This window comes from Pantherophis guttatus, chromosome 1, assembly GCF_059756535.1.
Source record: "Pantherophis guttatus breed Tessera chromosome 1, ASM5975653v1, whole genome shotgun sequence".
Classification (NCBI taxonomy): Eukaryota; Metazoa; Chordata; class Lepidosauria; order Squamata; family Colubridae; genus Pantherophis; species Pantherophis guttatus.
The window spans coordinates 190,007,685-190,021,013 of NC_142063.1; the positions used below are offsets into that span (position 1 = coordinate 190,007,685).

General features: G+C 37.5%; 1 protein-coding gene across 5 annotated transcripts in view; it reads left to right on the plus strand.

The window, feature by feature from the left end:
• Positions 1-13,329, plus strand: part of PKHD1 (PKHD1 ciliary IPT domain containing fibrocystin/polyductin) — a 285,011-nt gene that overhangs the window by 39,031 nt on the left and 232,651 nt on the right. For all 5 annotated transcript variants that reach the window (XM_087882250.1, XM_087882249.1, XM_087882251.1 and 2 more), the window contains exons 24-31: positions 104-288; positions 2,571-2,693; positions 4,528-4,633; positions 5,925-6,203; positions 6,574-6,704; positions 10,102-10,240; positions 11,143-11,338; positions 11,955-12,022. In XM_087882250.1, coding sequence (XP_087738376.1) covers positions 104-288; positions 2,571-2,693; positions 4,528-4,633; positions 5,925-6,203; positions 6,574-6,704; positions 10,102-10,240; positions 11,143-11,338; positions 11,955-12,022 — 1,227 coding nt within the window. The remainder of the gene's footprint in view (positions 1-103; positions 289-2,570; positions 2,694-4,527; positions 4,634-5,924; positions 6,204-6,573; positions 6,705-10,101; positions 10,241-11,142; positions 11,339-11,954; positions 12,023-13,329) is intronic.

Consider the following 13,329-nt stretch of genomic DNA (forward strand, 5'->3'; position numbering starts at 1 on the left):
ATGCCATTTGCATCATATTAGGAATTACAGTTCAGCCTGGAGATTAAAACCAGATTTTAATCTGCAACTTTATTTATTTTACTATTTTTCCATTTTCTTCCAGGAAACCCAGTGTCCATCTCTGCCAATCAACTCCACAGCCTTCTTCAAAATTTCAGTGATAATTTTACAGCTCAGTACATAAATGCCAGTGACTTCTTTGTATCTAAGATTTCACACAACTCTTATCAAAGTATATGGACACTGAGCTGGACTTCACTGATTGGTGATTTGCCCAATTTTATCAGGGTAAGACCAATTGTTTAACCTATTTTATTCAGAATGTTTTAAGTTAACATTTGTTAATTCACAATATCTTCTCATAGATGCAGTCTAGCCCTAAGTCTTTCTTGCTTCCCTGGCTGATTTATTTGTCATTGTTCTTCATCCTTTCAATTTTGCTGTTTACTACATCTGGAATTCCACAATGAGCTCCAACATACCTAGAATTTTGATCCCACAGCCAAAGCCTATTGAGTCATTCAGTTATTTGATGCAACTCTTTTCCAGCCTATTTAACTCGGACCTCTCTGCTTGATAGGAACATCATTTTAGTAGGCACATGAGGAAATGAATTGAAAGACCACCTCACTGCATCCAACAGACTTCCAACATTTTTTTTCAGGAGCTCATGGTGATGCTTATAACTCTTTCATCTTATCTTCACATTGATCAATCTATAACATAGATTGGGATATAACTAACTCAGAGGTATTCACAGATGAGCTGGTATCAAACCATTTAGTCTAATGGAAGCAGTGATACAGTGTCATGATAGAACTTCTGCTTCCTGCATTGTGACATCACATCAATGTTCAAAAGGAGGATAGCATATTGTATGATGGTACAACACTGTCATTTAAAAAAAAAAACCCCAGACCTAAGAATATACATGGACTGACTACAAATCATCCAATGAGCTTTTATGGTTAAAAGTGGAATTGAACCATATTCCCAAATCTAGTCTTACTCTTAAACCTTAACCATTATACGAAATTGTTGCCCACTTTACATCTAGATACTGTATCCAAGCTCACAGCAATTAAAATATAAAATACAAAGTAAAAATCAAGTTATATTCAGTTATGTAATTCCATCAGGTATTTGTGGCTTGTTATTAATGGATAGGTTGGGTAATGCATATGTCCACATCTTTTCCTCGCTCCCTCGCTCTCTCCCTCCCTTTTTGTAAAGAACAGCAATCAGGATTTTTTAGTAACAAGTAATAAATTTCAGGCATGAACAATCAGATCTACATGTGTCAGAATTCAATCAGACATTTTATTGCTCAAGTCTATATACAGGAATCGTTTCAGTTTGGCAGTTTGCACATGAGTAAGACTAGATAAGATTGAACAGGACATTTGGTGTGTGTGTGTGTGTGTGTATCTCACTTTGCCTTCTTGTGCCCACATAAGAATTCCAGACTTATTCCTCATTTGACAATGACTCCTGGCTCAGCCATTTTCTCTTCTATAAAAAGTAATTTTTCATGAATGTATCTACAAAACTCCAGGAATTGTTTTTGCCATGGAGAAATTCACATTCTAAGATACATTAATCTTCAATGAATCCCCAAACCTGGAAATTCTGGTAATTGCAGTGCCAATGTAAACGGAGGGCACTTGGTTGGAATAGACTGATATGGCATAAGATGTTAAATAAATTTACTGTATATACAGTAAATTCTACAACATTGTCTCAGCAGGTGGCAGCACCTAATGTCAGAAACTAAGCAGGGTCAAGTCTGGGTAGTACTTGGATAGGAGACTCCCATGGCATTCTAGATCTATACTGGGATATCAAAACCTCAATGGCAAACCATAGCCATTCTACTGCATGTTTGTGTCTATGAAGTCACTAAGAACTGACTTGATATGAGGTCACCTTTGATTTTGTCTGGTAAAGAATTGCTTGTAAATTAAGTACTGAAGATAGTAGCAGTTGTGAAATTACTACTATATCCAAAGAATACAAAAATATGTTTTAAGGAGAAGACAACAGCAGCTAGATTTGGAGATAGTTGGGTGGAATCACAAAGTAGGTAGGCTTGGAAAATCAAAGTAAAGACTGCCTCTAGTTCACTTTGAGACCTGACATCTTCATGAATATGACCATATTATCTTGGCAACAATGAGGGACATGGTTTGTCCTGTGATAGGACAGGAAATTTAAAAAGAAAAATTATTTACTATGCACTGCTCTTCTTCCCTGGTATCTTTATTATATACTTTCCTGGTATTTTGATGTTTGGGGGAGGAGTGATTGAATTATTGTGAAAGAATAAAAAAAATATCACAGATACAATGTCCAATGAAAAGGTAAGGAATTAACACATACGTGCCATGTGCGTATACAACTAAATTAATTATAGTAATTTAGTCTGCAACAGCAAATAGCCAGAATCAGACATCAGGAGATTCCTGTATGAAAATAAATTATAAACATTAAAACATTAAAAATAAACATTCTAAGAAATTATAAACACTACCATGTTACTGAAATAAGAAAATGTAATTATTTCTTCCAAGGTCTCTGATGAAAATCTCACTGGTCTTAACCCAGCAATAATAAGCTATGTAGTATTTGATGGTGGAGTTTTCATTGATCCCATATTTGGAGATATGCTTGCTACCCCCAATAACTTTACACAGGTATGAAATTCACATGTCTTCTTGAAAGGAATTTATATGTACATGTATGTAGGAAGAATTAAAAAAAAATTCCTGCCTGTTTCATTATAAGAATATGGGATGAAGGGAAAGGATCTTCATTTCACTCCAGTCACTTCAGTGGAATGAAGAAAAAGAGACATCAAATGACAGATTCCCACATACAGGCAATTTCAAATTCCCACAAGTCCCTAATGCGTGTGGAAGATGATAATGATGTTTATATTTTTATCTTATTATTCCTCCTGAAATAATCCATATGAAGTACAAGCAGGAACAAAATAGATACTAAACAATGAGAGTACATCTATTTAAGTAAAAGTTTGATTATTACGCTACTCTCCAGTGATTATTTTCTGTAGAACACGATCTCAACTGGGTCCTCTCCAGTTGATGTAGAAGTCAAATGCCAGAAATCTGAGCAATTGCCATCTGCTGGAAAGAACTCAAATGAGGCGAAAGATTGATTTAGAAAGTCATAGATGAGACCTGTTTATTGGCATAACTGAATAGATCGAACATTTTCATTTTCTTTTTACTGTCACTGAGGTAATTTGTAATCTATTTTAAAAATAGTTATTAAAGCAATGCTGTGGTTAATTTACCTCAGTATTTGAATTTTATGTTTTCTCCATCTGGATTCTTTTCTTTTGGATCCAACTGAATTGAGAGAAAGTCAACAAAAATCTTTTGAGAGAAAGTCAACAAAATCTCATCTAAACTTGGAGAAACTAGTTAGGTCAAGAAAGAGCTATGTATGTCCTTAAATTGGTGGTGGTAATCAACAGAAACCATTTGGCCCTCTATTGCAAGGGTGTAAACTCATGTTGTCACGGTGGCATCACATGATGTATTGGGACTTCTTTCCCCTTTGCTAAACCAGGCGTGGGCATGGCCAGTGTGTGATGCGTCTGGCCCACAGGCTGGGATTTTGACAGCCCTGCTCTATTGGAAAGGAAATTACCTGATTATTTACATGGTTTATTGAAACATGGTGGTGTTGGGTGCTAATGAAATCTTAAAAGAATATTGGTGTATCTACTAAGAGGTTAGCCAAAATTAGTTTCTTTTCATTCCAGTTCAAGTTAGATTTTTCTAACCATCTCTATCGAACTCTCTAGAGGTAAGATAAAGTTTGCAAGTCCCCAACACACAAAAAAAGAGGAAAAAAGATGAAAATAAATGGACATGAAAGACTTGATCTTTAGCCCAAATGTTATAGATTTGACCCAGATTGCCTCCTGTCTTCCATTTACTCAAGGGTCTATCAGGTATTAAGGGAACTTCTGTGAATTATACTCTTCTTCCCTTTATGGTCTAGTCCCAATCTAGGTGAGTTTGTATATAATAAAGTTTGTAACAGAAACAGCTACAATCCTAGAACCTGTTTAATGCAAGCCCTGATTTGAAATGTTTAGAAGTTGAAACAAGCCTGTGAGGATTGCTAAATTGAAAGAAGGCCAATGGGCTTGCGACATATTCAAAAGACTCAGAAGGCCCTTGAAAACATTTGACTGCCACATTCATTTCAGATAGGCCACCTCCTAGTCTTGTCAAAATCTTCCTTTCCTACATCAGTTTGGAATTCTGTACTAGATTTTGCTCATAGTTGTGTTCTGTGTTGAATATTTTTCTTTCGTCATTAAAATATTAATTTTTTAGTTCACAGTCAAAACTGATTACTTATATTACAAGTTTTAAAACCAATGAGTATTGTCATTTTTTGGGTTTTGATTATTCTTAATATTCTGAACTGTTCAGTAGGTCTCAGTTGTTTTATTCTTTATTTCATTAATACTATTTTCTGTCAATCCAGGTTGTAGTTACAGTGAATGACATTCCAGCAAATTGTTCTGGCTCATGCACTTTTCAGTATCTCAGGGAAATGACTCCTTTAGTCAGTAGCATTGACTATTCATCAGGTAATGCTTCTTCAAATGGATATACTATTATTATCATGAAGGTTTATAGGAATTTTCCTCATTTCAGGGGGAAAGTGAAGAAGTAGCACAAAAGATCTCTAACTTTTTCATGAAATTAATGACTGAATGATAAAATCTGAACCTTGCTAGTCTTTAGGAAATTAATATATGCAGTCACTGGCCAAGTCACTGGCTGAGAAGCATGACTGAAGATGACCTCAATGAATGGGAACCAAAAGCTTTTTCTTGGGGCTTAACAAATTCTCCCAACTCTTGGGGGTCCCTAAGGTGCTTTTTCAAGAGGCGACGGAACTTTCTGTTTTTTATTTGAAGATGTTTCGCTTCTTATCCAAGAAGCTTCAACTCTGACTGGATGGTGGGGAATGGAAGTTTTATACTCCTTGCAGACAGCTGGTCATTTGCATTCTTTTAGCGAGTTATTAAGGTTACCTGGAGGTTTATATGTGTCATCAGGGTCACCTAAGTGGTGCAAATTATTAAAATATTAAAGTAGATAGATAGTAGATAGCAGCATTATGAAATGCCTTTCCAAAATAATACCTACCCAATTTAGTCATCCAATTTTCGGTGCTTTGAAATTTTTAACTTTTCCTCTCTTAGTTCTTTTCTTTTGGGTCTGTAGTTTTTTTCTATGTGATTATTCACCGCTTTAATAAATAGTTAAGAGTCTTTTTCAGATTTTTCCCCTCTTTTCTTTTTAGGGTTAGATTTTGAGTAAAAAAGGAGTCATCTCACCCAGTTCCATTCACTGTTCTTTTACACTGCTCCTGGGTTTTCTTTGTTGCCTTGGCTATCCCAGCTTCATGGCAGCCATTTCTGGCTGCATCTTCTCCTCGTTGTGAAGGAGCAGGGAAAAAAACCCCTGGAACAAGCGGGAGAGATTGCAACTCTCCGTGACCTGCAGGGTACCCCTTTTTTTCTTCACCACTACTCCAGGGTGGTTTTAGCTCCTTTCGGAGCCTTCTAATGTGGAGAACTTGGTGTGGGAGTGTGGAAACCTGACCCTCACATCCGATATCGTCGCAACGTCAGCCAAAAGTCACAACCCAGATTGTTGAGGGCTGACATTGTAAATCACCCAGAGAATGCTGTAAAGCACTATAGGATATAAATTTATAAATGTATATAAATTTAAGTGCTATTGCTATTGCTATTTTATTGTATTGTATTTTATGTTGATTTTAATGTAATGTAATATCTATATGTCTTATATTGGTATAACTCAAAGTAATATGTAATAAATTAAATGTTATTTTCTTTGAATTTTCAGATGATACTGAACACATAATAATTCACATTATAGGATCTGGCTTCACTGCAGACCATCAATCATTGCTCATAGAAGCAAACAACCTAACTTGCAAAGTCCTAACTTCAAACCACACTAATGTCCTTTGTCATATGAATGTATTACAAGTTGGATTGTATAAGGTGACATTATTGGTAAGACCTTTTGGATTTGCAGTCAATGCCAGTGGAGAAAGTAGTATCTTCCTGAAGATTACACCTAGATTGACTTCTGTTGAACCTTCAACAGCTTCAGAGATAGGTATGTCTGAATCATACTTACTTTTGATAAGCACTTTTATATATATAAAAAAATGCCATTCAAAGGCATTGTGTGTGTATCTCTAACTCTATTTCAGTGGCAGAGTGAGTTGAAAAATGAGCAAATGCACTGAAATGCTAGGACTCTTTTTGTTTGTTATTCTTTCTAGGAAATCACATTTGTAGTTCTGAGCCATGTATATAAGACCATGGAAGAAAAACAAGATAAATCTCTTGTTTTTGTAATGTATTTATTCTCTAGAATGTGCTCCTTTTATAGCCGTGGATTATATGTTTGTGTGTGTGTATATGAAGTGGTTTGGTTATATTTTTTAAATTATTTCATTCATTCCTGCCTTGTACATTTTTAGGAGGACTTACAGCGATTCTATCAGGTTCAGGCTTAGATGGTATAAACACAGTACTCTTTGGTTCTCAACCTTGTCCCATCAATTTTAATGCCAGCAATGCAGTGAAAATGGAATGCAGGCTTCCTCCTTGGGTAAATAACACCTTCAATTATATTGCAAGGCTATAACAATTCAAACTCATTTGTGGTGATTTGATGATATCGTGTGTGTGTGTGAGAGAGAGAGAGAGAGAGAGGGGAGGGGGGAGAGAGGGAGAGAGAGAGACTGTGTTTTATTTACCCTTTTGGAATTATTACTTTTCCTTATGAAAATATAAAATTAGTTGCGGGTAGGTTTATTTGAATTGTTTATTTGTCTTTCTATGTGTTCCTATTCATTGTTGCACATGCTGCTGTAATTAGAAATAATAAGAAAGGGTATAATGGCACAGTTAAAACATGCCTCATTATAAATAAAATTGGCTGATATAACTCATTGATCAGTAACTTCAGAAAAGAATTTAGGATATGTTTAATTAAGCGTAATTGGAACAGACAAGGCTGCATAGAGTTCCTTTCATATTATATTGTATATTATTCCACAAGGGCACAGTACTAGAATATAAACAGTGCTAATGTCAAGATACAAACATCGTGAGAATTGAATATGTGAAGTTGTCAATTTCAACATGTTGTCACATATTTCCTTCAGCATTTCCTTCAGTACTATTTTAATTAGTCCATGACTGTAATGAAATTTCAACTCTTATTTGGAAGCTTCAAATTCTCTCTTATGCAGTTATGGACAAGCATACAAACTAATTGAACTTCCACTGAGGACTTTATACTGCTCCAAAACCTGTTCTGAACCTCTGTAATTTCATACTATTTTCTATGTTCAGCAGCGTTGAGCTGATTTATTTCTAATTTAGCTGTCATTTATTTGTTCAATCAATTTATATAGCTCCCCATCTCAACAATGACTCTGGGTGGCAGAACAGAATTAAAAAAAAAACACAAATATGTATACAAAAGTTAGATTATACAGCAGCTGAGAAAACAGATCATCACCACATAGCCAGAAGACTGATCCTTCATGCATCTGGAACTTTGCCCAATCACAGAAGCAGGTCTTTAGGCTTTATGAAAGGCCAACAGGGCTGCGTCAATCTGATCTCTGGAGGAATCATAAGAGTGGGCACTGGGATAGAAAAGGCTTATTTTCTGGGCCTTGCTGCACTGCATTTCTTGGCTAATAGCATAATTTGCCGATCTTGCTAGACCAGAATAGTTGAGTAGAAACAACTGGGAAGAGATGGTCCCATGAGTAACAAGGCTTCAAGGCATGCAGGGTTTTAAAGGTACCAACTAAAATCTTTAATTGAACCTGAAAGCACACTGGCAACCAACACAGCTCATTAAATAGTGGCATTATATGCACCAAATAATCAACTACCCTTGCTGCTGCATTCTACACCAGTTGAAATTTCCAAATGTTCTTGGGAAGTTCCATGTTGAATGCATTTTAGGAGTCCAGATGAGAATTCAGAAGGGCATGAGTGACTGTGAGCAATGTCCTCCCCCCACTCCAGGGTCAATTCAATCAGATGGGCAATCCTACAAATTTAATAAATCAATGAATAAACAAATGGATTTGGTTATTCAGAAGAATGCAAAGGCCCTCTGAACCATGGTTGCTCTTCAAGCTATATTTACAAATCCAGGAGCTCTAGATTGAGTACTAGGTCTGTTCTGAAGTAGCACCACCCCATCCAGAACCAAAGATGGAAGGTCCCAGGCATCAGCATGTTCAGACATCCAAAGCTACTCAGTCTTGCTTGAATTGAGCTGAAGCCTGTTGCATCCCATCCAGGCCTACACAACCTCTAGGCATTGGGACAGGATGTCTAAAACATCACTCAGATAGCCTAGGGTGGAGATATAAAACCAAGTATCATCAGCATACTCACTCCATCATCAGATGTCCTTTCCCAACAACTGTATGTAGATGCTAAAAAAGAGAATACAGAGACTCCTCCCACCAACACTGTCTGGAACCAGTCCCAGAAGAAGGAGGAGAACTTTTTCATTTGCATTGCTGAGAACTTCCCTCATTTTGTCCCCCAACTCCTAGAACAAGACAGTTTCTCTGTATTCTCCATAACCCACTCAGTAGCTGAACTGTAATACATAGGGCTACAGCAGGTATCTCCTTTCCCATGAGGACCAGAATAAACTACATGGCAAATGTATATAGCATGAACCAAGGTTTGGATGGGAGGAGCCAATGATAGGATGCTATTCTTTGAACATTCCTAGGGTATAAACCCTTTGAGCCCCAAAGGAACTCTCTATTGGTGAAAGTGCTCAGGCACCAAGCCTTCCCTAAAGGTAAAGGTTCCCCTTGCACATATGTGCTAGTCATTCCCGACTCTAGGGGGTGGTGCTCATCTCTGTTTCAAAGCTCAAGAGTCAGCGCTGTCTGAAGATATCTCCGTGGTCATGTGGCCAGCATGACTAAATGCCAAAGGCACATGGAACACTGTTACCTTCCCACCAAAGGTGGTCCCTGTTTTTCTACTTGCATTTTTATGTGCTTTTGAACTGCTAGGTTGGCAGAAGCTGGGACAAGTAATGGGAGCTCACCCCGTTATTCAGCACTAGGGATTCGAACCGCTGAACTGCCAACCTTTTGATTGACAAGCTCAGCATCTTAGCCACTGAGCCACTACATCCTTTACAAGCCTTCCCTAGACTAGCAATTGAGAGGAGATGGGAGAAAGAGAAGAGATGACTCTCTGAGCTACTTCTTCCCCATCACTGCAGCAGGCTTAAGCTTTGTGAGAACAGAATAGCGGAAGCCATCAGGGCTCTACTCTTTCCATGTGGTCCAGCTCTTATTCTCTTGCTTTCCAAATAATGAAAGGTGGAAGAGGAAGAAGGCAGGGGAGAACTACTGCTGCTGAGGCAAAAGATTACCTGGGGGAGCAGTGGAGAACAAAGTGGTACAATAGCACTAGTGGCTACTGTACCACCTTGTTCCTATTCCTTGAGCAAAGAATAGGGAAAAGGGAGTTCAGCATCCTCTCTGCTAGTGTCCTTCAAGCTGCCACTTGGGCTGTCTTTAGTGCAGAGGTATCAACCTTGGCAACTTTAAGACCTGTGGACTTTATCTCTAGAAATTCGCTAGCCAGCCAAGTTTAAAGTCTTAAAGTTTGCCAAGGTTGGGCACCCCGCTTTAGTGTTTGCATGTACCTACTTTTTCCTATTGGGCAGCTGGTTGGCTATTCTTGTTTTTTATGACCTGAAAGAAGAAGAGCTAAGGTTGGCCACAAACTGTTTTTGAGAGTAGAATGTTGGCAATGTCAGAGTGCTTTGGAAAGCAGTTCTAAGAAGCAGAAACAGGTGGGAGATTGATTTCAAAACCTTAGAATAAGTTCTGCAAGATTTTTTTCTTTATTGTGGGCTTTCCCCACATAATCTTGGTGCTTAGTTTATTTCATGGACGACAGACATATTATCAATATTTTGTCATTCTTTTTTCTCCTAGAAAGGAGGAGAGGATATTACTGTTCATCTAACCCTAATTAATGAACATGAGTTGATTGTCTTTGCCAATGCTTTTACCTATAACTCTTCTCTAAATCCATGCATTGTGTCAATGAACAGAAATAAAAGTGGCATAACAGGTAAAAAGGGAAAAATAAGTGGTTTTCTTTTTTGTTTTTTCCTTCTATTCTTATTTGATTTTTCCAATATTTATATCTTTCAGTGAATTGTTTGAAAGTGTTTTGCATATTTAGGCAATAAAGTTGTTAAAATTTAGTGCTTCAGAATAAAAAAAGATCACAACTGTTCTGTTCACTAGGCATCATGTTGGGTAGGTAGGATAATTTTGATACAAAAAGTGCTACCCTCAGGATTCTCTCATTAATGTCTCAAAGGCTCCCTTTTCAGGGTTTTCCTTTCAATGAGACCTAGATAAAACATTTGTGCTTGCTTAGTACATTCCCAGCTGTTAGTTATGCTTCCAATTGGCAGATTTGCTTAGGCACATCATTGAAGGAAAAAGATTGAGAGATCCAGGAGGCTATCTAATACCCAATTATACCTGTCAAGGCTGCAAGTGCAAACAGGAGAGACGATTGTCAATGTAAAGAAAATCCCATATTAACCTTGAATACTTTTTAAGTGCAGCATATAACTTGCATATTGGTAGAATGAATGAATGGAGACATAACAGCCACTGAGATTTGTTGCGGGATTTTTATCAAGAGCACGATGCATTTGATTGCCAGGTGTTAAGGCTAAATTGTCAGACAGTTTTTGCCTCAATGTCCTGCTTATCACCTTCCCCTTATCTTACAGAACTGTATTTTTGGAGATAAAAAGCAGAACCAAATGGGTTTCTCTGAAGACAGTTTTATTTCAGGCAATGTTTTAAAACACAAACATATTGTCAACCTTTCAATGTGGAAATAAAACAGAATATGGGCATCGGGATTTGTGGAAGAGGGTTGTTATGAGAGTAGCGGGTTACTAGCTATAACAAAAAAGTATTGTCTAGTTTGGTTTTTTTTCTTCATTGCAGGAGGTCAGCTGCTTGTGATAGGTATTTCTTCATTTTCCAACTATACTCCATTTGATATGAAGGTCAAAATTGGGGACACTGCCGTTCAAATTCAAACAGTAACAGATCGTGGAATCAGTGTATTGCTGCCTTCTCTTGCAGAAGGATTGCATAGACTTTCAATATTCCTCCATCATCTCCCACTCAACACAAGTGGGTAAGAGGCTCTGATTTTTCATGGTTAAAATTTGCAATATAAAAGAATTTTAAGAGAAATAATAAGACAAATGAGAATGGAACCTGATGCCTATCTGTCAACATGTGTTGACAAGATGGATCTGAGAGTATTTTGGGCAACACCAAAAGCTCTATAAATAATTTTCTCTTGATTAGGTTATTATGAAATGTCTAATATTGTATTTGCAGTCCCTCCCCCTCCCTCCCTCTCTCCCTCCCTCCCTCCCTCTCTCTCTCTCTCTCTCTCTTAAAATGGAGAAATAGATTTATTATTTGAAAACAGTGCACCTAAGATCTTCTGGTAGGCTAGCATGAGAAGCTGGAAGGAAAATAGATTTGTTTCAGTCAGCTGAGGATCACATGCAATTGAGCAGAGGGGGTAGGCAAGACTTTTGGTGAATGTTCAAGAACATATGCATTTCTGTACATACAGTATCATGTCCAAACCCAGAACTGAATATCTTGCAAATCACATCTGCCATTTCCATTGAGGCAAGTGATATTTGAGTTAATCAAGACTGAATTAAAACTTTTTCCAGATGATTGGGGGGGGGGAACATGTTCACTTAATAATAAGAATCTTATTTATTTTCCAGATTGGAGCCATCAATCCAGTATGTTACAGAGATCTTCAGAATAGAACCATGTTGTGGCTCCTTCCTAGGTAAATAATGTCATTGCTTTGTACGTATATGTTTAAGAAGAAAAAACTTGGGATGATTGAGAAGAGACTCTGGAAAATATGAATACACATTTAATGAATAAAGCCTGCAGTCTATCCTCACATTTAATGGATGAAGCCTGCAATCTATTCTATGAGAGAGCTCAGATGGTCCAATATTTATATTTGTATCATGTCTATTTTTTTCTAAATCCTCTAGCTACTTAAGGGATGAATATAATATATCACCTTTACACTGAAAAATCTTAAACTAAGCCATTTGGTTTCTATTTTGTAATTAATATTTTAGAATATGATTTTCTATCCTCAAATCTCATTTTCCAGTTTTGCTTCCAATTCCTTTTCTTTTTTCAATTACCATTAATGAGTTCATGGGGGCTAATTATTTTAGCAAAATTAATAAGTGTGGAGAGTGGAGTTAAATCTTATTTCAGAAAACAAAATAGTTTTGGTGGCTTCCCCTAAAGAGTAAATGGCTTCCATCTCCTTTAGATGCAAAGAAAGCAAAGAGATGCATCTCAGCACCTAATGTCAGAATAGAGAAAAGAAATACTTTCCAAGGCTGATTCATTCCTGCCCTTAACCTTTTCCATTCAGAACAGTAATGCATAGGCTAGGCCTCATAGTTTATTTGGTATAAGTGCTGATTTTTTCTTCCCCTCAGTTGGTTGTGGACAGGTTGTCTATGGGTTACTATGGAGAATTTGGGTTACCCAACAAATAAATAAGGCACCAAAGGGTGAAGGACTTGAGACCCAATCTATTTCATATTTATTTATTTTTAATTTATTTTTCTTATACTTATATGCCGCCCTTCTCCCAAAGGACTCGGGGAGGCTCACAGAAATTAAAACGATGAAAACAATAAAAATAGCTACCAAAATAATCAATTAAAATCCCCCAATTAAAAATCACCCATCAGATCAGCAAATTTGTTGGAAAAGCCATGTCTTCAGGTCACGGCGGAAAGAGCGGAGGTCAGGGGCCATCCAGAGCCCCGTGGGTAACCCATTCCAGAGGGTCGGTGCACCCACAGAGAACGCCCTCATCCTGGGTGCCACCAGCCGACATTGTCTGGCCGATGGCACCCGGAGGAGGGCAGTCCTATGTGAGCACACAGGGCAGTGGGAGGCAGGCAGAAGGTGGTCCTGCAGGTACCCTGGGCCCATGCCATGTAGGGCTTTATAGGTAAAGTTAGTGAAAATGGAGATTGAATATGATTTTATTCTTTATAGCAATAGCATTTAGACCTATATACCGCTCCACAGTGCTTTACAGCACTCTCTAAG